Here is a 25,154-nt window from a genome sequence, read left to right on the forward strand (position 1 = left end):
ATATAATGATCTTAAATTTACAGTGGATCGTCATATTGTAGTTCAATTCTATTTAACATTTATTCCCCGTTGAGAATAAATAGTGTACTTATTTGCGGGAAATTGCATTTTGTAGCAATAGTTTATTTCAGTTCAAAATATTTAATTTTAACTGTTGTATTTTTTTAAAACGTGACAAATGTTTCAATCCTAAACCCACGAAATGCACAAACACAAGTGACCATGACTTCTGCAGTTCGTATTAGACGATTTTCACGTTCGGAATGCAACATTTGGAAGGATGTAGGGTCGGGGATTGTCGTAAGAAAAGTGGGTAATTTTACGTCACAGAGCCGCAAAGTTCCGCTCTGTTTTGTAACATCGGTCTTGACCTATTTGGTTCCAATTTTTAACTTGCTGCAGAAAACCACACAAGAAATTAAACTGTGTGTCCCTCTTGGCTTGTTACATGCAATCTTAGATGACTAAGATATTCTGAAAATTTGGTTGGGGACAAATGAAAAGAAAATTGTGCGAAGAGGCTGGCCGATTTTATTTTCAACCGAACTTATTACCTACAAACATCCGAAGCGCGCAGCCGCAGTTGAGTTCGCTAAAATGTCTGTTAAAAATACACGTCTTATAAATGATTCGCAAGCGTAGTATAAACAAAGCGAGCAGCATATGATTGTCGAACGATTGTCATAGAAACAAGACCACGTGACGTTGCTGAAATCTTCTTTGGTAAAAGAAAACTTGCACGTCATCGGCATGAAGCACTGTGACATGTGGGCGTTGTCCTGTGGTATAAATAGTAGTATGAATGTCAGAGTAGATGCCAAACCGACTCTTGTCTTCTGTGTGTAGTGAGTCACGATACTCTGAAGAGAACCACAACAAAGTTAAAGTCATAAGGTAAGCGTTTACTGGTTGTTTATTTCTGTGTTTCCGTATCTGCCTTCTGACATGTATTTCTTTTCCCCATTATTATGAATTACATGCGTTGCCTTAATAATGCTTCAACCCTCGGTGACTTTTCTCAATCTACCATGCAATTGTTTACTCACTAGACTGTATTACGATCTAAGCTAAATGTGTCAACACATGTTTAATCGTGCAATGCACCAATATTAAAACACCCAACCACTTGAACTCAATGTTACTCAAAATTTGACATTGCATTTAATTGATCAGCGAAAATATACAATAAAATTGTTAATATACAATTAGAGAGACAAGTTCAAATATTGGCGAAACGATATTCAGATTTGACAAATGGAATACAATAGACCGAGAAATGGGTGTATTAAATAGATATTGACTATGCAACTTATTACACTACGCAATAATATATTAATAATTCGTGGACGCGTAAGTTTCTTCACGCACTTAATGGTTCTGTCGAGACGGCACAACCCACTATCCGGTACTCCGAAATATTAAAAGTTTGATAAATTAAACATTTGAGAACAGGATATATGTAGATACGAAACGTATTTATTACTCGTGAAGATTGACTTAGCTGTTGCACCCCGCGGTGGGTGAAGTGATAGCCTCTGGTTGCTTAAGATTTCTGTTCGGTCATTATGTCTTGTAGAGTGCTAACTGCTTTGTCGTGGAGTCGACGCCGACTGTTTCCTTATTTCATCGGACAAAACAGATCCATTTTAAACACGAATTACCACTGAAAGGCGACTTTTATCCCCATTATCACGATACCGCGATCATTACACACACGGCGAAAACTATTGGTTGAACAGAGAAGACGAAACGTTGCCCGGTATACCTAATTAACTATTTGTGAGTTCCCGGTGTGTACATGCGATAGTCTGTTTAATTACGTGACCATTTGTTAGGCTACTTTAAAGATGTATCACGACGCGCACACATCAACTGACCGAGTTTCACGGAAAGTGTAATCATTCAGTCACCAAGTCAGGATATTGTCAAGATCTTATAGGTTATCCCGTTTAATCTCAGTCGTGACGGATATTGAAATAGTTCCGGAGGCTGTTAATTATACACGAGATAATAATCAACTAAGCGGATGTAATTTCATATATATGGATTTAAATTTCATTTTTCTGTAGATTTGAAGACGTGTTTCAATAAAACAAGAAGCCAGTCTAATAACATTGTAATCTTCATTTCCAGAGAGAGTCATCCATTTACTTTTTTATAACAACTAATAAGAATCTTTTAGAGACACATTATTACACAAAACTGTTAGTTAAATGTAATGGCCAGGGGGGACGATTATCTTGATACTCGGACACTGTGAATGGCACGAATGAATGAGTTAGAATAGGATTTTTCATAAAGTACAAATGGATCGTATTCATCCATCTCACTTAATGATATATGGTGATATTTCACTGGTGTGTTTTAATTAATCACTGTCGTTCGAATATCATTAACATAATAATTTACGACGTATTTCCCCGGTGTTTAGTTGTAGTGAGTGCACCTACTAAAATACCAGTCACTACAGATCAAGAAACTAATCATACTATTAGTCATTCGGATCATATCTTTCTATATACACGTGTCTCTCTAATCCTGTTGTTGACTGTGTGTATGCGACTGCGATGATATATACGCATGTGTAATTGCAGCTAGGTGATTAATTAGTCTGTCACACACCAAACAGTTATATTGCACAAAGACGCAATACAGCAGCGAATATGGCAGAAAGTCAATTATACCTAGTGACAGACAACATGCAGTCGAATGTTGTTTAATTCTCTGTCTCAGTCTTAAGTAAAATCATAGAGTTTTGACCACCAATTCCAATTAGAATACAGTGTGTAATCTCTCGTATGTGTGATAGAATGAATTTCACGGATTTAAATAAACACATGATGTATTTTAAAATCCCAAAGAACGTATTATCGCATTCATAAAGTTATATGCCGATATTCGCCGGGTGTCGTGTACACACAAATGTTACAGGAAGTTTTTGATTATAGCCAACTGAAGCGTGAAGTTTTATGTATCATAATCCACACATGTTATCCATTATATTGACGGTGTTATTTTGAATTACCGATGTATGAAGGTAACCATTTAACCTGATACGCGTGCCCTTCTGGGCAGGATGTAAGAAATAACACGCATACAACATTTATATATAAACAAAACAGTTGTGCGTGAATATTCGTATTTCATTTCTTTGGCTGATTTTGTTATTGCTATATTTATAGGGATCGGTCGATTGTTTTTGTGTTTTAACTGGCATCTTTGATGCTCTGAAATGCAACAAGAAAAAATATTTAATAATCCACAAATTGGAGATGTACTAAAAACGATTTGTTTTACGCGTTTATGGCGAAACTGAAATCAAATGCGCACGTTATTTATTGTAAGCAGAATACATAATTTCTACAAGTTACGCCCGCTAGTGGCGATGTGATCCGTGACGCCGTGAATGACGTAAATGGGAATAAGCGATGCGGTTCAAATAGACAACTCTGTTTGTGTGGACATTCGTCTATTCAATTAAATCTTGTTTTTAAAGAAAGAAATTTTTTTTTTCTTGGCGGGCAACCATGATTATAGCAATATTAACAGAGTAGACGACGTCCTTTAAACCCACACACGACCCAGAAGCGCTTAATTGCAAAGATACGCAACTTGTGGGACCGATGTCTTTGAGATTGTGCCTTATATATTACGTGGTCGATAATTAGGAATGAATTGAGCCTAAAAAATGCGCTATTATACCAATATTTATCATATGTTTCCAATGATTATTCCGAAAATCGGCAGAGGATTAGTTCAAATGATTACTTGTTTTAAAGACAATGCCTGAATAAGTATACTCTATTTGAAACAAAAAACACAAAATACTAACTGTCAAATCACTTGGCTCGGGTAACACTGAGAACTGTTCGAAGAGCGGTGCACATCTCAAGCTTTCCATGTGCCTAGCGGCGAATCACATTTTCTTATTCCACTTTTACTTGATTTCTCAAAAAGTTACAAATCACACTAGAAAATAAATACCAAAACACTAATATTGACATATATAGGTTAAAAAAACAACAACATGTCATATATACTGTTGTATGTAATGAGTACGCATATTCCATCGTGATAACCGCTTCGCAATACGATAAGTAAAATTCTATTGTTCATACTTCAAGTCGCCTACGGCTGTCTTATTTCAGTCTACACGGGAACAATGTCGTCAAGTGACGTTTACATTAAACGCGCATGATTTACGGAAGCTCTGTGATCCCAGTTATAATCTCTTGCCGTAAATCGCCGTTGATATTTTAAAATTCAAATGCCATACACACAATGCGTGTGAGTTTTATTTTTATTCTTAATTAATGTTTCGCTCTCAGCTCACCAATAGGGAATGGGTCCCCGCCGTTGAATTTAATGGTGTTGCTGATGTTAATTTCCTGGAAAATGCTTGCCGTGGTTTTTTGGCGGGGAGTGAATTCAAAGTCGCCAATAAGAAAATGTACAGATGCGTTTACTTATAAGCGTGTTAGTACTATCACAATCTGATTCAAGTTTGCTGCGTATTGACAACTTGTATTTCCGCGAGCTTCGAACCAGTGATATTACACCAATAACATTTTAACAACATTTCATCAAAATCCCTCTAGTGACGGAGCGCTTCAGTGACGTAAAAATGACGTAATTGGGTGAAAAGAGTTTGGTTGTGTAGTCGTGCATCATCTAGAATATATTAAAATCTCCAAACACACAATCATCGTTCATCGAAACGATAGCGACGCTTTGAGTGGCATCTGTGCTACCCAATTACGTCATATATGCGTTTCGGTGTTTGAGGGCGCAAATCATAGGAGAGGTATATTGTCTACAGCACTGGTGTAGACGTTGTGTTAAAGATGCAATGTATATAATTTTTGTTTTGAAATACACTTGTATTAACTGTAAAAGCAATACCTTTAGTCTAAGATAAACCATAATCCAATTTGGCAAAGTGCATACAGTAATTACGTAATAATCGCAAACATGTCAATCATGCTTGAAAATTAGGGATGTCAACAAGAGGTTTTCTTTATTTCCCAGGTGTAAAATCACACTATCGGTTATCTGCGTAACGTGACGGGCGTTTGATTCAACGATACTGGTCGGTACCATTGGCAGAACATGTGAAATTGATTCAATTGTGAGCGCGTTAAAGCGCGGTAGTCGTCGCGCTGCGCATGTGCGAGATATATGGGTCTCATATAAACAAAGATGGCGACTTTGACTGTTCGAGTACGAACTGAGACGTTTCCAAGCTTTAATTAAGTAATTTTCATGTTATTGGAAGGTATCGAAGGAGTTACTGGTGGTAATCAGTGCAAGTCGCGCCCAGGTCAAAATCCATACTTGTGATTTCCATTTGAAAAGCGCATTGGATTGTGGGAAAATCAATGTTTATCAACACAAATGTGGCACATGCGCAGCCCGACGACTACCGCGCTTTAACCGCGGCGAGCGCGGTGAAAACGAACATCCCTGAATATCAATCAAATTATAGAACGTAGCATATTGATTATCGTCATTAGCGTGCTAACGACGATACGACTTTTTGTGATCCACGGTAAATGTCAATATTGCGTTAACCCACTTAAAGAGGGTGGTATTTAGATGCTAATGTCATCAGTTGAAATATCCGGTGGCGACGCGATTGAGGTGTGCACTGATAAAACAGCACGGAGCAATTTCATGATTAAGCGGAAACTCAAACTGCGTGTAAATGTATACACTGTATGTCACCACGGTGTACCGTGTATAAATAAATAGGTTTAAATTAATTCTAATTTCCCGACTTGTAATAATACCAGAAATTACTGTCGCATTGTTTCTTTTCGTTCATGTCATGTATCGAATTGTGTAGTTTAATCGGTAATAAAAGTAATGTTGTGTAAAAGTAAGCAAGGTATATGGAACAACAAAGAATATCACTTTGTTTTTTTGCAGATGATGTGTTCGGTTCTCAACTGTACTGTGAAATCGCCCTAGTCAATTGTTTTTTACTTCACCTAAGTACTAGTTTATAAAAGATCAGTTTGGCTCTGCTCAGTATGATTTGTCTAGGTAATGTTTCCCCTGGTTCATCAATGTCATAGTTATTACATTCATGCCGTATGTAAACAATTGGCATACATCTACCCATGGATTATCGATTATGTGTCGAGTCTCGGAACGCGTTAGAAGGCGAAGTTGGACCTGGTAACATTAACGTAAACAAATGAAAAAATAAACGACAAAGTTAGAGTATCATGTTAACCAACAGGTATGCTAGTCTCACGTGTTCTCGATTTATCTATACGTACAAGCAATTCGAAGCGCAAGCGCACAAGTGTAGTGAACGAATGCTATTGGGTTTATTGACAAAAAAACAATATTTTCATTTTACGACGAATCATAGCATATTATTTTTACCAAGGTTCATTTTCAAACAAGATTATTTAAACATGGTTAAAATACAAATATCAATATTGCACATTGTTTGCGAGTTGTAAAACTTAATGTCACAGGGCGCTGATATAATTTCATTCCATATAGTGTCGATTATATCGACTATTTGTCGACAGCACTTTTCTAAAAGTGGTGAAGTTTTCATCTGAAAAGTAGAGCCCAATGCTATGAAATGATGGCGGGGGTCTAAAGTACAAGTTAACGAGTTAACAGTTCAGCGTGGAAAGTATTTAAATGACAGATGCAGAATTGTCCAGCCGTGATAATTGTGATAATTTATTTTTAAAAATCTAGTTTCGACACAAAATACCCGTTGTTCATATTTTAAATGAATTAGTACATCACACGTTTACAACGAATATCAACTTGAAGCAAAGTCAAGTCAATACGTAAAATAGAACGGTTAGACCTTTATTATACTCTGTGTCAGTATCAAGGCAAAAATAAAATACAAAACTTGAACAGGGTTGCCATAAAAAAATCTCCAATGTCACATTGACATTGTCATCGCTGTCACCTTGAACAGTTCCAGCATAGCGTTATTTTTTATCATTAGATTATTGATCGGATTATGTATATTTCAATTGTTATAGTACATAATCTACGGAGTTCCACATTAAGAAGCTTAACGACTACTAAAGATTTCGCAATATAGAAAATAAATTATTTTTATATATTATATATTTATTACTAATTTTCGAAAAACGCGTGAATATGCGTAAACAAACATATTTTGACACAATTCAAATACGATCATACGTTCAGCTTCTAGAGATGTTACGGTACCCATCAACACTGTCAGGCGAAATGGCATGACACGATACTTCATGGAAAGGCGAACTTTTTTTTTCACTAATTCAACAATACCAATATTTAGATTTATAAATCGAAGGTCAACGGTTCGGATTAGGAAGCTGCCTTACTCAAGGCTGAAACATCAGACCGATTAAAGGCTTACAATGCATATGACGTTTCGTGATGACGTCAATAACAATGTATAACATCATAGTAAAATTATAATATTGACGTTTCTGGGTGAAACAATTCATATGAATTGTGTTTATTATGTGTGTTGTGTCGTCATATGAAGCGCTGTCTCAGCACAGACCTGTGTCATATGACGCCGATTTTGGCTAAAATGGCGCTTCGCCGCTTTTTTACACTAATATTTATACATGGAACTTGATACTTCTTTTTTACAACTTAAGTTGCTTTTTATTTGCATATTTTAGTGAAATATTAACGTCATACATAATTCATTCATTGCAACAGCAGAAACGTACATATAATAGAACGTACGTACAATAAACTCAGTCTCTCACACAGAGTTCTATTTCTACAAATACCGCAAGGAACTCTGGGAAGGAGAATGCTTTCAGCTACCTTGAAATAGAACGTCCATGAACGCAATAAAATCACCTTTAGAACGCCTTTAGACCGAGAAACCCATTTTCTGCCTTCAGTCACAGGCAACAGTGACCGCAGGATGGCGCGTGACCCTTGTTACGCAATTTCTCAACAAACTCCCGGCACTCTTCGCGCGATATGCGTCAGAACGGTGTAAAGAGGACGCCGACCTGCAGCGTCATTGGTGCGTGCTACTGTATGTGCAACCTGAAAAAGATGCTGAATTGTCTCGGACATCGAGTTAGGAAAACATCGAGTTACAAAATGACCACGCCAATATTTTAGAAACCACTCCCACTTTTAAAAAACACGCCCAAATTATAACTCGATCAATTAATAGTTAACCGTTATTGTTTTATTTAACGTTTTATGTCTCCCGTAACTTTAGGTAAGTTAGGTTAACGGTTAATTAAAATCGAGTTATTAAATGTGAACGTTAAACAAAACAACAAATCTGTGTTGCCAGTAACTCGATGTTCGGTTAACTGTTTATTCGAGTTCGAGTTACTGAATATGGACGTTCAACAAAACAAAATTATATACAATCTGATTAAAATCTGATGTAGTGTACGGGCTTTAATTATTTTGGCTATAAACTTATTTTAATTTTATTTTTTTATTATATTTGTTATTAGTGCCCTTTTATTTTATTATTTTACTTTGATTTTGAGATTTTTTTTTAATTCCGCCCTACCTACATCTGATCCGACGCCTATGTAAGTCCCGTTCAAATCTCGCGTAAGTAACAGCCAATCACAGCCCCTTTTTATACAGGCTGTCGGTTGCTTACTTTTCAGTGTATACGGGCAATCTTTCTGTACATTATATTTTGCCCACTTGAATAAACCATTAATAGAAAATTGCTACTATATTTTTATTTGCAAAAGAAATTCCACAGCATTTTACAATTTTTGTCATTACATTGAATATTTTTTTCACTTCCAACAAATGTGTACACTTCCAGATACATCTTCGCCAGCCAAGGTTCGTTCATTCAGTCATCGCTTCAATTTTACATCACTGAGCATAATTATCTAGAATGGAAGCAAAAAAATAAGTAAATCGTAATGATTAGAACACTGTAAACAGCTATAGTAAACAATGCAAAATGATTTTAAATTGTATAACGGTCACCGGCCCACGGCATCGACGCAGAAAATTGGAGCAAACAAATATTTCCTGATCAATTGCGATGTGTTCCAAATAAAAACTATTTTATTCCAGTCAAATCAGCTCAAATACTTTAATAAAGAGTTATTGTATAATGTACAAAATGTTGATACAATTTGATGAATATTTACAGCTTCAATACCGTAGACGATTTTGGCCCGATCGTCAACAAAACATCACCCGTCTCCAGGGCAGGCGACTGGAAAAAGACACTGGTGTTCGGTCGAACCGGTGGAAACAAAATTAACACTCCCAGAATAACTATGCGGAATAACGATCTAAAGTCGAACCATTCGAATCACAATATTAACATAAAGATGACTTTCGTTGCATTTTACAATGATAAACTTACCGAAAAGCCGTGTTATTCACGGTCGCTAACGTCGGTATAATCCGCCATTTTATTTGAGTGTGTTTGCCATCCGGTGACGTCATCATGTGCGCTATAGAAGGAGGTATGTGATTCGTTGACTAAAATCGTCGATAGTGGGTCTCGTTGAAATCTCGTTACATAGGCGTCGGATCAGATGTAGGTAGGGCGGAATTAAAAAAAATCACAAAATCAAAATCAAAGTAAAATAATGAGATAAAAGGGCATTAATAACAAAAGTAATAAAAAATAAAATTAAAATAAGTTTATAGCTAAAATAATTAAAGCCCGTACACTACATCAGATTTTAATCAGATTGAATTATATATTGCTAGTAACTCGAAGTTCTGCTAACTGGTAATTGAACATCGCATTACAATTTAAGCGTGGTTTCTCAATAGTGCGCGTGGTTTCTAAAACATGTGCGTGGTTATTTGTGTAACTCGATGTTTTCGTAACTCGATGTCCCTAACTCGAACAATGCAGCATCTCCATCTGTAAAGTTTACTCGGAATAACTTACTGAAGGATATCACCTATATTTGTTCTCAAATACACCGCTAATATGGCGACTATAAAATAGAAAGAGCGAAACAACATTTTGGGCATCATATCCCACTGTAATTAAGAAGTGTTTAAAATGCAATTTAAAACGTCATTTGTACAATGTGTATTTGTCTCAAGTTTCCCCCTTCGTGTTCAGTTAAACGATCAAAATAACCATTTTATACTGCTTATATTAATACAAATACATTGCGTCGACTGTTACATGCCGTTCTATTTAAATTGCCTGGCCACAGTGTACTACTAGCATTTTATTGAATTCAAAAAAATAACTATTTAAAATGTCAAATTGTGGATCTATTAGACTGTTTAGCAGAGATGAAGATCACGTTTTTTTTGTGCGCATACCATAGGAATAGAAAGACACGTCAATCAACGCATATCTTTCTTCAATTATTTTGCTGTTTGTAAAAGTGCGTGTGACTAAATCATTGACGTACACTGTGTCAGTGTGTACGGGCCGACGTCACGTGTCGTACCATATTTAGAATATGGCACGTATACCACCTCCAAACTGTTGATAAACAGGACACAGATTGTATGTAAGGAGAGCCGAAACTAAAGCCTAAACGTTTGATTTTTTTAAATACATCAAAGGGCGGAAAGCCTATTGCCGATATCACAGTCGTGCCATATGTTGTGGCCACGCGGTGGCGAGTGACTGTTTTCACCGCTCGATAATATTGTGTGCATGAATTGAAATGGGAGCAGATAACAAGATCAATATTTATAGCTTCAACGTGATATCACTGTTGTCTGTAAGATGTTGCATGCATATCCCTTTGTCTTTGTTTGTTTGCTTTTATCGTATGTCCCTTAAAGGAGGCGGTGTTTTGAGCTGTCGCGTTACTTGTGAACAATATTTTAACATCTAACTAAGCCCGAATGCTCGACTTCCAATATCGTAAGGATCAAGTGGCATGCATATTTGATGAAATAAAGGACAAAAACATGGTGGCTAATATGACAAAACAAATCAAATCCGTAACTTAAGACAATGGTACGTCAACGGAAGATGGTAATAGAAGTTAAAACTATGTGATACGACAAACGTGGGTTCATAAATCACATTTTTCCGAGAAAAAAAAACAAAAATATACATTACGCGGTAAATTAGAAATTAGATACCGATTATAGTAAGGTTGCAAAATGTCAAACACTCGATAACGAGAATAACATTTGACCCGCGTACGCACTTATGAAAACAAAGCTTATACCAGCCTCGGGCAACGAGTGTTTATCGTTCGACGCCGCCACTGCCGGCAAATTATTTGACAATATGTCGAATAATTTGATTCATAAGCTCACGTCAGCATCTCGGATTAGAATTAATATGTTATTTCCGCTGTTAGCACGGTTTAAACGTTAACTACATGACGTAGTTTCTTTAATTTAAGAGGGAGACCTGTATTCGTGACTTAGTAATATTAGTTAGACAATGATATAAAATCCAAGCTTGAATTTTGTTTAGCAATGTGAAAATAATCTTTAAAACCCAGAGTGTTCTTACAATATAAATGTATCCTGAAAGGAGGTAGATGTTGGTATACATAAACACGCATACCGCTTTCTTGGATACTCTTAGAATACACAGACCGTTACGTTAATTATGCTCTGTATATAGCTGCGTTTTAATTAAGTTTAATCAAACTTCAATTATTTGCAACTCTATATATGGTTGCATTTTGATTGAGTTGAAATGAAATTGAAATACTCCATTGGGTTGCGTTTAATTGAGTTTTATCAAATGTATTTTAAATAAATTTAGGTTCTCTATTGACAGCAATCGAAGTATATGTGTGTTCTAATTATATGAAGGATTATGCTTAGTTTCTTTTATTATGTACATAATACCAACAGCTTAAGAATAAGTGTTTAGCAGTACCTGAATATGTTACATATTTGCACGAAAATTGAGGTAGGGTTATCATGCTTGAATACTGTTTAAACAAATTCAAATTTTCAATGGGACTTTCGGGTATGGATTTGTCTCATATTTTAACAACTCATTTCCGGGACGCTTACCTGCTAATTCAAATTCAAATGAGAATTTTGATTTGTTGGAAAATAAGCAAGCCGGCTGGAAATAATTAGGCAATTTGTTTATAAAAATCCCCCAAAATTATTACAAAAATATGTATCAGATCTCATCCAAACTCACTTACAAGCCCTGTGCACCCAAGAATTAATTATATACTTAACGCAAAAATCACGAATAAGCTAATCAAAAATCGTATAACATGTGGGTGTTTGAAAGTCGCTTCATTTAATAAATATACATTAGAAAAGAATTGCCTATAAACATGGGTATCATTTGCATTTTCCATATGCAGATTTGTTCTTGTAACAAAATGTGTTTCAAGTGTGTGTCGGTAATAACAATAAAATAATAAAGGTACTGGGAAATGAGGTTTAAGAATATTTATTTTCATAACAAAAACGAGTCTCCAAGAGACTTACTAGTAGGAACAAGTTGAGTGTCACAGAATGAAGATGTATTGAATATCCACAAATCCCCTTGAAACATAAATTTACACAAGACATACACAAGTTTTCTTCTCTTTTTGATAAAATGTACACAACTCAGATATTTCCATTTTTTAAAATTAGTATATAAGATATAATGAGGCATTCTTTTGCTGATTGACCGTCTGTGGTTTTGAATAATTCAGTTTTACACAGTTTAGACACGCATTTATTTGTCGCCGATGTTCTTGAAGACAATGTTTATCACATTATAGAGTACTTTCGATGATGTCACAGTCAATGTTGAAAGCGAGATTTAATTAATGAATAATGATGTATTAAAACATCATTTTATGGAAAAGCACACAATTACTCAGATTTCCATTTTCGATTTTTACAATGAAAATATAACAGTTTGTGAATCAAGGCCCAACAATCGATGCTCGTTGTCAAATATATACGCTTTTATATAGGTGTATTCGCCGAATTACTGGATTTCAGACAAAAATAGTCATTTGAGTTGAATTGAAATTGACATTTTTTGCGGCGTAATGAGAGTCAAATTGAAAGGGATCTCCAGAACTCCCACACACAAAGCATGACAATCAAAATGAAACTGTTTTACATAAATTCACAATGTATCTTCTTGTTAATTAAATTACTTTCTTCCTGTTTTCATCCCGATTTCAATTACTCGCATTGCAATGTTCTACAGACAATTAACTTGCTACCATCGTTTATGTCCATTTCATTAATGAATTACCCCATTATTCTCTATCAAATGCGACTGCTCTGACGACAGTATACCCGTAATTGGCTTATAATGACGAGAATTGTATCTCCGTGTTATCATCCTTAAATAAAACGAATGACTCGCATGTTGTGCGCTGACTGTTATTTCGGATCGTAGCTGCACTGCATACGCGATAAAAGGTGTTTGTACTTATACATGCAATGAGACGTTCAATTATTAGCTTGTTCAATGTCTTATAAATTCTAATACAAATGGACTGCCTCAATTTCCATTGTTGACTTGACATGGATAACAACGTCAACTTGAAGAATAGGTATTCCATGTAGAGTGGTGCGGTCAATTATCCAGTGATATGAAGCAGCATATATATATATATATATATATATATATATATATATATATATATATATATATATATATATATATATATATATATATATATATATATATATATTAACAGAATAAATATTATTATTATTATTGGGGAGGAAAAGATTAGCAAGCTGTGAAATCGTCTGTAAATCACATTTCATGACAAAATGTCGAGGGCGTATAATCTACCAGTTGAATTGTGAAATGTTTGTCTGGGCACGTCATCGAATCTTGTACATATGTTCAATTTTTGAAATACTTTGAAAATCATGAAAACCAACTCTCTATTCTTCTCAAAAACAAACAAATACGTACAAATACAAATATATAATGCGTGTATCACGCCCCCTCAAACATTGCTTATAAAATTTACTTATACTTGACCAAGGATACCAAAGAAATTGAAAACGACAATCCTGGATATCCATCTCAAAAAAGCGGCTCACGCACAAAAATATACTCTACCTGAATATAATATACTCATATATAAAATCTGTGTGACTTTTTGTATGTCTCGTGTGTCTCGTGGAGGAACGCTCTTCATATCACCGATCTTCACACGTACGTGTGCATTATGTATACAAAGCTGGATAGAACATCAACACATCAAACACCAACGCCAAAACTGCGAACGAGGTTGCAAGTTTCAGACCCTCTCTGCAACTCAGGAGAATACATAAAATACACAGGATTAATAAGGACACTTATTGAAGAGTGTAGTGACAATAACCTTTCTTTAAATAATTAGATTTTTTAAAATATCTATATTCAAAACAGAAACCAGGTAAAAAGGCGGGATAGAGAGAGAGTGAAAATTTTACAAATTTTGATGTTACACTAAATGAAATTATTTTGAACCAGTATAGTGCAGTAAAGAAATAGATATTAACACTTATAGAAAATACAATGTTATGCAATAAGATCCAAGATTTAGTGGTACCAAAAAAGTGAAAAAAATATTTTTTAATTTAGAAAAACCAACTGTGAAAGAAAAACCATTAAGCATTTTGCTCAATAACGAATTACTTTAACAGATGTGCATTTGCTTGCAGTGGTAAAAGCTTCGCCGTTGTTTCAAATTCGAATCCCGTATTTTGTGTTTATATGCACGTAATGTAATTAATGATACTTGTAATTAATACATCTACTTGCTACAATTTGAATAACAAAAGATGAAGCTTTACAAAGCACTGAAACTCATCACTAAACATACGTCACCTTATTGTCATGGTCTACTACATGAATTCTATTTGCGTGTTTGTTGCATGACATTAGAGATGATATACGCTATGCTAGTAATATTTAGGTTTAACTCATTTAAATAAACAATGTCAAACACGCTGAAACAAACAAATTAAAATTGGTATAATACGATTTCTCTCATATTATATATCATTATTTTGCTTATTTTTGTATTATTAATGCAGTTCCAAGAAGTTGAATTGTGTGCATGTGTTATAAATATTTCAAAAACGAAAACGCAAAGATAATGTAATACCAGTGAGTGTGTTATTTCTTGAAAAAGAAATGTGTTCCCATAATATCAAAACTAAAACTTGATGGAATGAATTATATACCACATTATGATTTAGACTGGAAGACTAATTAGAACATTTTATATAACACCGCCGTAGATGTACCAATATATAAATATCGGACACTTGTTTTTGCAATGCACAGCATTGCGCAGTTGTTTTGGAAGGCTTTTAAATATTGGCAATAATCTATTACCACTCTCGTGAAAACACTATAGTCTTGGTCCATACACACTAAGTATCAGTTTTCGCCACTTTCTCATGATAGGAACATATTGGTTATGTTGCAATTACTATAAATATGTTAAAAGTACTTAAAATGAACTTCATTGAGAAACCATTTTCACCGATAAATGATTCGAAATGAAATGGCGACCTTGTCTCGTAACATTGAAATTGCTGCCTCTTAGATATTGTGATACTTTTGTCAGTGTATGGATGTGCAAATTTGTTATGTAACGTTCTGTAAAGTATTCAATGAATAAAAGAACACATGTTGATGCATCTTGTCGCATCATGCCGATTTAGTTCTTTAATTATAACTAGCGTCATTGTTGACGTATCTTGTTAAGATATTGTCGATTAACATTAGAGTACATCGAAGATAGTAGGCAACAATGGAATGAAGCCGCAAAACTCAATATATCGGCATATGGCTCCTTACATAGCTGTTAGCGACGACATACTAATTACACAGCTCCAAGCATAAAAACCCATTTGCTTATTTTAGTATATACGCACGGGGATTGGGTGGGCGTTTCTTGAAATATAATTTGCACGATACATCATACACAAAGGTGTATTGCTGGAAAGTACTTGAGATGGTAGTATTAAATGCGTTACGTTTTTTTAAATATCAAGAAGCTAATTATGGCTTTCAGTGACTCTGGTTGAAATTTATTTATGTACTGTACGCTTTCTTTGGAGATGACATTTGTATTGCAAACAGATTGACATTCTCTGTAAACCCTCCCAGGACCCCCCACGACGTACTGACGTGTACTTACTTAAGGAAGTCCATTATACGAACTGTGTGGCATATTTCATAAAACCAACAACAATCAACTTATACTGTACTGTTTTTCTTTACAGTGCCTTAAGTGGAGACATAATGTTGTATCGAGTCGCCTTCGTGTTTTTGGCAATGGTTTGCCAACTTGACACGCTCAACGCCAGGCAATTGGTGAACTACAACGAGGATGACGTAGCGCCCACCATGATGGAAATACTGATGCAAGTGAACAAATTACAAGAGAAAATTGCATTGCTTTTCCGTCAGATTATGAGTCCGCAAGTCGATCAAACTGGTGATGAATACGGCGATGACATGTTGGAGCCGCCACTTATAAAAGACTACTCCGGAATAAGCAGGGTACAAGGTGTCCTCCGAGAGGAACTTCTGGAACAACTCCAGAACAAATACAGCTTGGGAGAGGGACAGTCTGATAATCAAGGGGCTTATGCAGAAGACCAATACAGAGACGGTGAAATAAATACAGCCAAGCGGTCTGAAGAAGGAAGAAGATCGCGAATAGCTCGATTACTCCGTCATATACTTGAAGATGCACAGCAACAGGCTGAAGTACAGGGACTACGTGCGGGGAGATAGAAACAATGTAAATATCAGAAGTGTGTGTTTGGGAATTTACCAATACGTCTTAGCTACCAAGAAATAAAAGCATTGCGAAACGCCATTTTTACAGGATTTCTTTATTTTATGATGAAAATACAGTATTTTGTTAAATCTGTCGAAATATAAACACACGTACTACAATGTATATATATATGGTTAGTAATATGTTTAGATATTATTCATAGTTTTCGTTAGAAATGTCGCAGCAACAGCAAGGTATATGTGTGTACTTAAATGTATGTATCTTGCTTCTGAAGAAGCGGCTCTGCAACACTATCGAGCACCGGGAGTCGTTAAGCATGTTTGATAGCTTGACGCTACGGGGTGTACTAATGTCAGCGTGTCTACTGCGATTATTTCCCTTGTCATTAACACATAATAAGTTAAAGTGTTAGTATTTAGTGTTTTCGTGTTCTTTTGTTTTTCTGTACGTGTGATGACTTTGTGCCAATAAAGCTCGTCAATGTGGAGATCCCTTATTACATCATATGTTCGCTCATCTTACTTCGAAATTTTTAGCGGAAACTTCATCGTTGATATGGCTGGCGCTGTATCGGCAATGAATTGACACAGTCGCAATGAATATAGTGTAATATGTAATGTTTATTTTGATATAAATTATAGAGGAATTCTCACGAAAAGAAGAAATAGTATTTGCTCTCGTCTAAGCTAATAGGAATATTACTTCACTGCTACAATAGTTTCTGCTTCAAATTCTTTTGGTATCCTCTCATAACACCTCCCTATTGTAGCACAGGAATCGACAACGCTAGGTGTCATCTAATGTCCACTTCCAAAATGAAAAGTGCATACTTTTCAACTAAAAGACAAGAAGAAACCCTAAAACAGACCGCAAATGAGCAAAGGCAGATGACAATTGTATTTCAGTAAGAAAATCGCTTCCTCCCCGTGAGCACACACATGTTATCGTCGTTCTTGTAAGAACTGGTGACAGTATTGAATTGACATTGCAATATCCTAAAGCACTCTGATTACATTTCAGTTTCGCTCACAAAACACCCCCAACTTACGTCATACCCTTATCTCATATTTACAGACAATTTAACAATTTTTTCTATCGCCAACTTTTAGTTATGTATGTATTTTTACATATTACATTCCCATTTTCTCTACTGCGCGCATAGTACTTTATTCATGTGGGATTGTGTAGGTTCGTCTGTGTTCAAACGGGCAGAGTTGAAGGCAGTGCAACCTACAGCTGCATTAGCGACGATCGACAATATGTCATTATATCTGGTTTCTCATTGAAGGATATAGCAATGAGCTATCATAAAACATATATGACCAAGAAAACCACAGTGTTACCATGGTTGATAAACTAGTGAACGAAAAAAACAAAGAGATATTGTAGCTGATATCCAAGTAATCGAGAATACAAATGAGACGTCGCAGCTGAAATTAAGAGATCGAGAATATAAATGAGATATCGTGACTCGTGTGATCGGAAATACCGATATGATATTGTTGCTGGTACACAAGCGATCGGGAATATCTCACTGCGATATAAAGAGATCGAGAATACCAATGAGATATCGTAGATGATATAAAAAGATCGAGAATACCAATGAGATATCGTAGATGATATAGAGATCGAGAATACCAATGAGATATCGTAGATGATATAGAGATCGAGAATACCAATTAGATATCGTAGACGATATAAAGAGATAGAGAATACCAATTAGATATCGTAGATGATATAGAGATCTAGAATACCAATGAGATATCATAGATGATATGAAGAGATCGAGAATACCAATTAGATATCGTAGATGATATAAAGAGATAGAGAATACCAATTAGATATCGTAGATGATATAGAGATCGAGAATACCAATGAGATATCGTAGATGATATAGAGATCTAGAATACCAATGAGATATCATAGATGATATGAAGAGATCGAGAATACCAATTAGATATCGTAGATGATATAAAGAGATAGAGAATACCAATTAGATATCGTAGATGATATAGAGATCGAGAATACCAATGAGATATCATAGATGATATGAAGAGATCGACAATACCAATGAGATATCGTAGCTGTTATAAAAAGATCGAGAATACCAATGAGATATCGTAGATGATATAAAGAGATCAAGAATACTAATGAGATATCGTTGATGATATAAAGAGATCGAGAATACCAATTAGATATCGTAGATGATATAAAGAGATAGAGAATACCAATTAGATATCGTAGATGATATAGAGATCGAGAATACCAATTAGATATCGTAGATGATATGAAGAGATCGAGAATACCAATTAGATATCGTAGATGATATAAAGAGATAGAGAATACCAATTAGATATCGTAGATGATATAGAGATCGAGAATACCAATGAGATATCATAGATAATATGAAGAGATCGACAATTCCAATGAGATATCGTAGCTGTTATAAAAAAATCGAGAATACCAATGAGATATCGTAGATGATATAAAGAGATAGAGAATACCAATGAGATATCGTAGATGATATAGAGATCAAGAATACTAATGAGATATCGTAGATGATATAAAGAGATCAAGAATACTAATGAGATATCGTAGATGATATAGAGATAGAGAATACCAATTAGATGTCGTAGATGATATAGAGATCGAGAATACCAATGAGATATCGTAGATGATATAGAGATCGAGAATACCAATGAGATATCGTAGCTGATATAAAAAGATCGGGAATATCAATGAGATATTGCAGATGCCAGTGATATACAATCGATCGGAAATACTAATGAGATATAGATGACACAAAATCTTGTAAAATTGAGCTTATTTATTATTATCATACATCTGTCACCGTAGCGGCATAAGTTACAGCGTGCCGTAATTTTGTGGTATTTTACGGGGTATTTTCATCTTATCATATAAAGAAATGCGAATTCCAAATATGGAATGATTACGCGCGTAAGCGTCCTAATAATAAAAACAAACATGGCTGCCACTAGGGTTTGACCGGACTCCACATAAAGAATTTCGCTGATTCTGTTCTAAACTTTTTGGATTTCGGTATTTCCATGATGTATCCTTGGAAAGCAAAGATGTACTCAGACAGTACGCCTCGCATCGAACTCCGCTGCGCGTCGGTCGATACTTCAGCTGCACTGTCTTCGTAAATATATTGAGGTATCCTCGTAATAACCTCATATTATTATATTTATACTAATATTAATATTTTAGTTTGATTTAAAATACAAGAAGTGTAATAAAGATTACTTAAAACTATCGCTATTTGATTTGCATCTAAGCAAATAGAAAACCATTTTATTCTAATATAGTATGTGTGTGTTTCCTACTAGATGCGTAGGTAACACCGGTAGAGGATTAGATAGAACTTTTAGTTTAAATGAAAATAACTATTTTGGCATTCAAATTAATTTCTGTTGTCATTCAACTCTCAGATGCTAATAAAATAGTATTTATCAAATATACATTTTCTGATTGATAGCCAGTAGAGATGTTTTCTTGCACACCCACCCACATAAACAAATGAATCACAGGCGGCGACGTTAAAAACCGACCGACTCATCAACGGCTTACTCAAAAGCAATATTGCAATGTGGGTGGTTAGAGTGGGGGAGAGGGTCATTAATTAGTTCTTAATGAAGTTCTGTAATTGAAACGTAGGGTGGACATAAAACAATTGTGGAAGAAGAGAAACAAAATAAATGTTGCATGTAAAAGAATTGAGAAAATAAGAATAAGAACTCGTAAAAGGCACAATATCCACAACATGTTTGTACACCCACAAGTTTTCAAAAGGGAACCTTTAAAGATAATCGTAGAAATGGGAAACGGCTAATATAATTTATTCCCCAAAACGGAGATTCGGGCCGAATTGTAGATTGTATGGCATCTTCTGTCAATAATGCAACATTTGAATTCGGCGCGAAGTGCTTAATGGGTGATTTTAATTAACGTGGCATTGAGATGTTCATTTCCTACGACTCATAAATTTATCCAATCGTATATTTGAAGTAAAGCTGAAACATGCTCCTTTTTTTAAATCTCAGACAAATTGCCCGTGTGTAATTAGACAAACGTGCAAACTGTATCTCATAATAGCACAAACTAAGTTTCAAAACATGCCCGTTAATATTGAAACGTTGCGTTCAAACTGCATTTTAACATATTTCTCCCAGTGGGGAACTTTCGTTTTCTCATAGCCGAGTGAATTATAAATGTTAAGCGAAGTAAGTACGTTGACAGTGTACGTGAAAGTAGGACAAAGACATACGCGCGGTTCTCGTCAGATATATATGTGTGATGACACGCCCCGCACAGTGTGCGTTCCAAGTCACATGGGTAGTGCGTACGTGCAGGGGTCATCGTTTGAATGTCAAGTAGTCTAAACGCATCAGCCCATCAAGACTCGACAGAAGTAATTACCTACGATGTAAACATCATTACATGGAAACGTCTCAAACAAATGTATGTCACTCTGTTCGCGGCACCGGGAAGGTCGATTTAACGTACAGACAGGGTAAATATATTGCATCCATTATACCAGTTTTCTGACTGTCTCTGTTATCGGACAGTGGTCTGCACTTCGCCAATAAAACCGCTCAGTATCAGTACGCCATTTTTTTACTAGTAGACTTCACAGACAGCTCCTTAGCACGGGCGTGAACGTTTAGAACGGGCTAAGAAATACTAAGTTACTTAGAAGTACGGATTAAATCTAGCTCGTTTTTGAGAACCTGGTCCAGATCCTTATCACGGGCTAAAGGAGTGTGTGTGAACGTTTAGTTCGGGCTAAGCGCCCAAAACGCCATTGTATCAAATGTTCATTTGGAAGTTTTACTATTTTATTCCCAACTATTCATTTAGGTTTGCTTTCTGAATTTGTTTTAGTATGGTTTTATAACCGTAGCATATATACCTTCGTAGTTACTGTACTAGTAAGCATATATAAACTAACTGAAGATGTTTGTATATTTTTTAAAATGTTTGGGGCGTTCCTTAGCCCGTGCTAACCACTGTTTCCTCCCGCGCATGAACGCGACTGGGTCTATCCAATATGCAAACATACGAGACTAGCTTAAATCTTAGCCTGTATTTCCTCATAGAGGTAAAATACAGAAGGAGTTATAACTGGTTTAAGATCAAAGGTTCCATGATTATTTCCGCCGTTAACTCAGTAATTATAATGTCTGCTTGTTAATCTATCAGCAAACAACAAATTATCTACAGATAAGGTGAATTAACATACTGTAGGACGGGAAATGTTCACGCAATGAAATTTTCGCATGAAAGCAAATTCGCGCATTTTATTATTCGCGTTCTCTATGCAGACGAATTATTTCAACTTTATTGTTCAACGTCTGTTACTAATTCACACATTAAAAACGAGTGTTACACTTCCACTTTTATATATTTCTATATATTTTTATCGTATTGTCACTGCAGTTCACACTCAGCGCGGCAACCATTTTGTCATGGGGGTATGATTTTGCCAAGTAAAAAACAGCAGTTGAAATAACCTATAGAAATTCCTCGAAAAAAACCCTGAAAAACAACACAACTTCCTGATAGATCGGCCGATTTAAAAAAATCAAACATGAATAAACTTGTCATAACAATGGCATTCTTTATAGACACATCGTTAAACACCGCATAGCAACCGAGAAAAAAAAGACTTACGAAAAAAAGACTTACCCTTGGTTACGAGGACAGTGTCGAAAATGATCATGGATATCAGAGGACGTTTAAACAGACAATGATAAGTGGATTAGCTCGACTAGAAACCAGTTAATAATTCACACACTATCTCATCGTACGAAAACTGAACCTCATGTCAAAGAAATATTAAGCCTTCAATGGGTGAATTGTTAAACTATTATTCGTGGAAATTTAACGAAACTATTATTTCAAATTCTAATAAGATGGGTCAAGTTTCTGGTTATCTCATTATTAATAGGAGTTCGAAAAGTGGTAGTGCGTGCTTTGGCAAACAGAATATAAACTATGATGCCAAACTTCGTACAGTTATATCGCAATTCCATGGAAATGACGTAAATTGGCGACACGAAGGTCATTCAAAGCCTCGATATCGTTTTGATCTGTAGTCGTTCATCAATGACACTGAATTTAGTTTTGGGAGTTTCGATTATATTCTACATGACAACACACCTCTTGATTTGAACACATTCCCTCTATAGATAGGATATGACAGGATAGAGGGACTGTGATTTGAACAATGACTTCCCTCGAACTAGTATACGAGTACGTTATTCTGACGTCACAGAAGCACCCCTATCTCTAGAGGGCGCGACTTATAGATGTAGCACATGATATAAAAATGTTGGTTAACTACAGAGTGTATTGCGCGATACATATCGGGCAAATTCGACAAATACTATGCAAGAAATGTGTTACACTGTAAATTCATTTTAGCATAATATCAATAAGTCTAACAGTAGGCGTCAAAAGAAGTGTTGTCGTTGTCGAGATTAACATTACAATAACTATCTCAGAGTGTTCACGGCATGCAAACACGAATATAAACATCAGTTTATATTGGGAAAGTGAAATTCTAGAAAGAAGGAGAATTAGATAGCCATACACACTTATTTAGTCCAAACACAATAAGGTTTTATTCCCTCTTCACCAAACATTTCTAAAGGATGCTTAAATTTAGAAACTTATTGCAACGTTCGAGTCGTGAAGAATGGGGCAATCGCACTTTCGCTGATACGGTATCGGTTGATACATTTGAGTCAGAAACAATGTCGTGTGTGAAGGGGTGTTTAAAAAATCAGAAAGGAGTTGTTGACATGTGTTATTACGTGTAGTGATCTCATCCCTGTGCCGTGTGTTTATTATAATGACATGCATAGCACGTTGTACGAGTGACGCATGCAACTGAAATACAGCAAACTGTCTCACGATAGAAACCGTTCAATACACAGAACAACCCTTTTGACTTAAGGGCATGTTTTGAGGTAGTATGACGATACAACTACACGTTTCTGAAGTTATCAGTATCAGGAGGTAGCCTAGTAATTGAGCCTCAAATAGGAGCACGCAGTGTAATTGCAAAGGAAAGGTTTCTCGTTGAACATTTTACACTGTAATAGCCTTGGCCGATGTATCAACAACTCAGCAAACGTACATGTTACCAGTCGACCTCCCGGGATTTGACGAGATGTTAGTACTATCACAATAAGAGTATTTTGCGCTAGACCGTAGGTGGCGCATTTTACAATATTCATGAAACAGAGATCATTGACTACTAGTACCTTAAGGTAAGGTAATAATGTCTCCACATATATCGAGAAAAATCATATATTGTTATGAGATGCCCGCTTTATGATTTTTACGAATTATTGGAAAATTTTTATAAATTATATTCCTATTATATGAACTAATAGCATGTATTTATAATAGATAACTAAGAAAATAGTCCCACTTTTTAAAAACAATCCAGTTTTTCTCAATATATTTCGTACAGTGTTTAACAAACAAAAAGTTGAGGATTTGTTCCCTAATAAATAGTAATGTGACTCGTTTATTTAATTCTTAGGGGCGGACATCCGGGCATTTTCCCCGCTTGGCAACCATCACGGTGAAAACAAATGCCGAAAACTCTCATAAAACTGTATTTTTTTGCTATTTTTTGAGACTCTCCTGAACAGTGCTCAGGGATACTTCAAAGCTGAGTTTGTGCTGTTTTCACCCATAGGAATTCATGATATTGACGCTGTAGGTCTGTCAACACCGAGACAGCGCTTCTTGTGACATGATACAGTGGTGCGCATCGTAGCAACATACCGTGACGTAGCCCCCCCCCCCTCCGAGAACAGGCCAAATACCCACGAACGTCGTGCCGCCACACATGCGCGAGATATATGGGTCTCATATATACAAATATGGCGACTTTGAATGTTGAGCAGATCAACGAGTACAAACTGAGACGTTACCAAGCTTTAATTATTTTATTTTTAGGTGATTTGAAGGTATCAAAGGAGTCACTGGTGGTAATTAGTGCAAGTCGCGCCCAGGTCATACATCATACTTGTGATTTCGATTAGAAAAGCGCATTCGGTTGTGGAACAATCAACACAAACATGTACATGCGCAGCACGCATTACCTCCCTTTAATGAAGAATGGTCCCGAATTGTTTGCCTGTTGTACGCAGCTATGTCTTCAGTCTTCTTGTCCTTGTCTCCCGAAGGTACCAATCATCCGCCCCCCTCCATCGTCCTCTGAGCTCCCTCCACAGCCTGGGCCACTAGAGGTGCCAAGAGGAGTTTGCCAACGGATGTGGTCTCCATGTCGGTAGTGGGAGAGTGCCGATGAAAAAGGGTCCAAGGCGACTCCTGATCCGGATCACCACCGGCCCTGCATGAAAGAAAAGTCTCGTGCCAAGCACTGCCCAGTTCCCAAGTTGCGTCCTTTACTGCATATTAGCAAGGGTC

At 35.9% G+C, this 25,154-nt stretch overlaps 1 protein-coding gene and 1 long non-coding RNA gene across 2 annotated transcripts; one reads left to right on the forward strand and one right to left on the reverse strand.

The window, feature by feature from the left end:
• The first annotated feature begins 820 nt into the window (after positions 1–820).
• Positions 821–16,760, forward strand: LOC100375170 (uncharacterized). The gene is made up of 2 exons (XM_002733921.4): positions 821–894; positions 16,159–16,760. The coding sequence occupies exon 2, from the start codon at positions 16,178–16,180 to the stop codon at positions 16,673–16,675; it is 498 nt and encodes a 165-aa protein (XP_002733967.1). The 5' UTR covers positions 821–894; positions 16,159–16,177; the 3' UTR covers positions 16,676–16,760.
• LOC146732772 (uncharacterized) lies at positions 8,573–9,437 on the reverse strand. Its single transcript, XR_014926880.1, has 2 exons — positions 9,359–9,437; positions 8,573–8,870 (listed from the first exon to the last, which is right to left on the reverse strand). It is a non-coding gene; the product is annotated as an uncharacterized LOC146732772 (long non-coding RNA).
• Positions 16,761–25,154: the final 8,394 nt, after the last annotated feature.

This window comes from Saccoglossus kowalevskii, chromosome 17 (genome assembly GCF_978046115.1).
Source record: "Saccoglossus kowalevskii chromosome 17, keSacKowa6.1, whole genome shotgun sequence".
Classification (NCBI taxonomy): Eukaryota; Metazoa; Hemichordata; class Enteropneusta; family Harrimaniidae; genus Saccoglossus; species Saccoglossus kowalevskii.

Coding starts and splice junctions, on each gene's coding strand:
- LOC100375170 (XM_002733921.4), top strand. CDS start 16,178: ATGTTGTATCGAGTCGCCTTCGTGTTTTTGGCAATGGTTTGCCAACTT.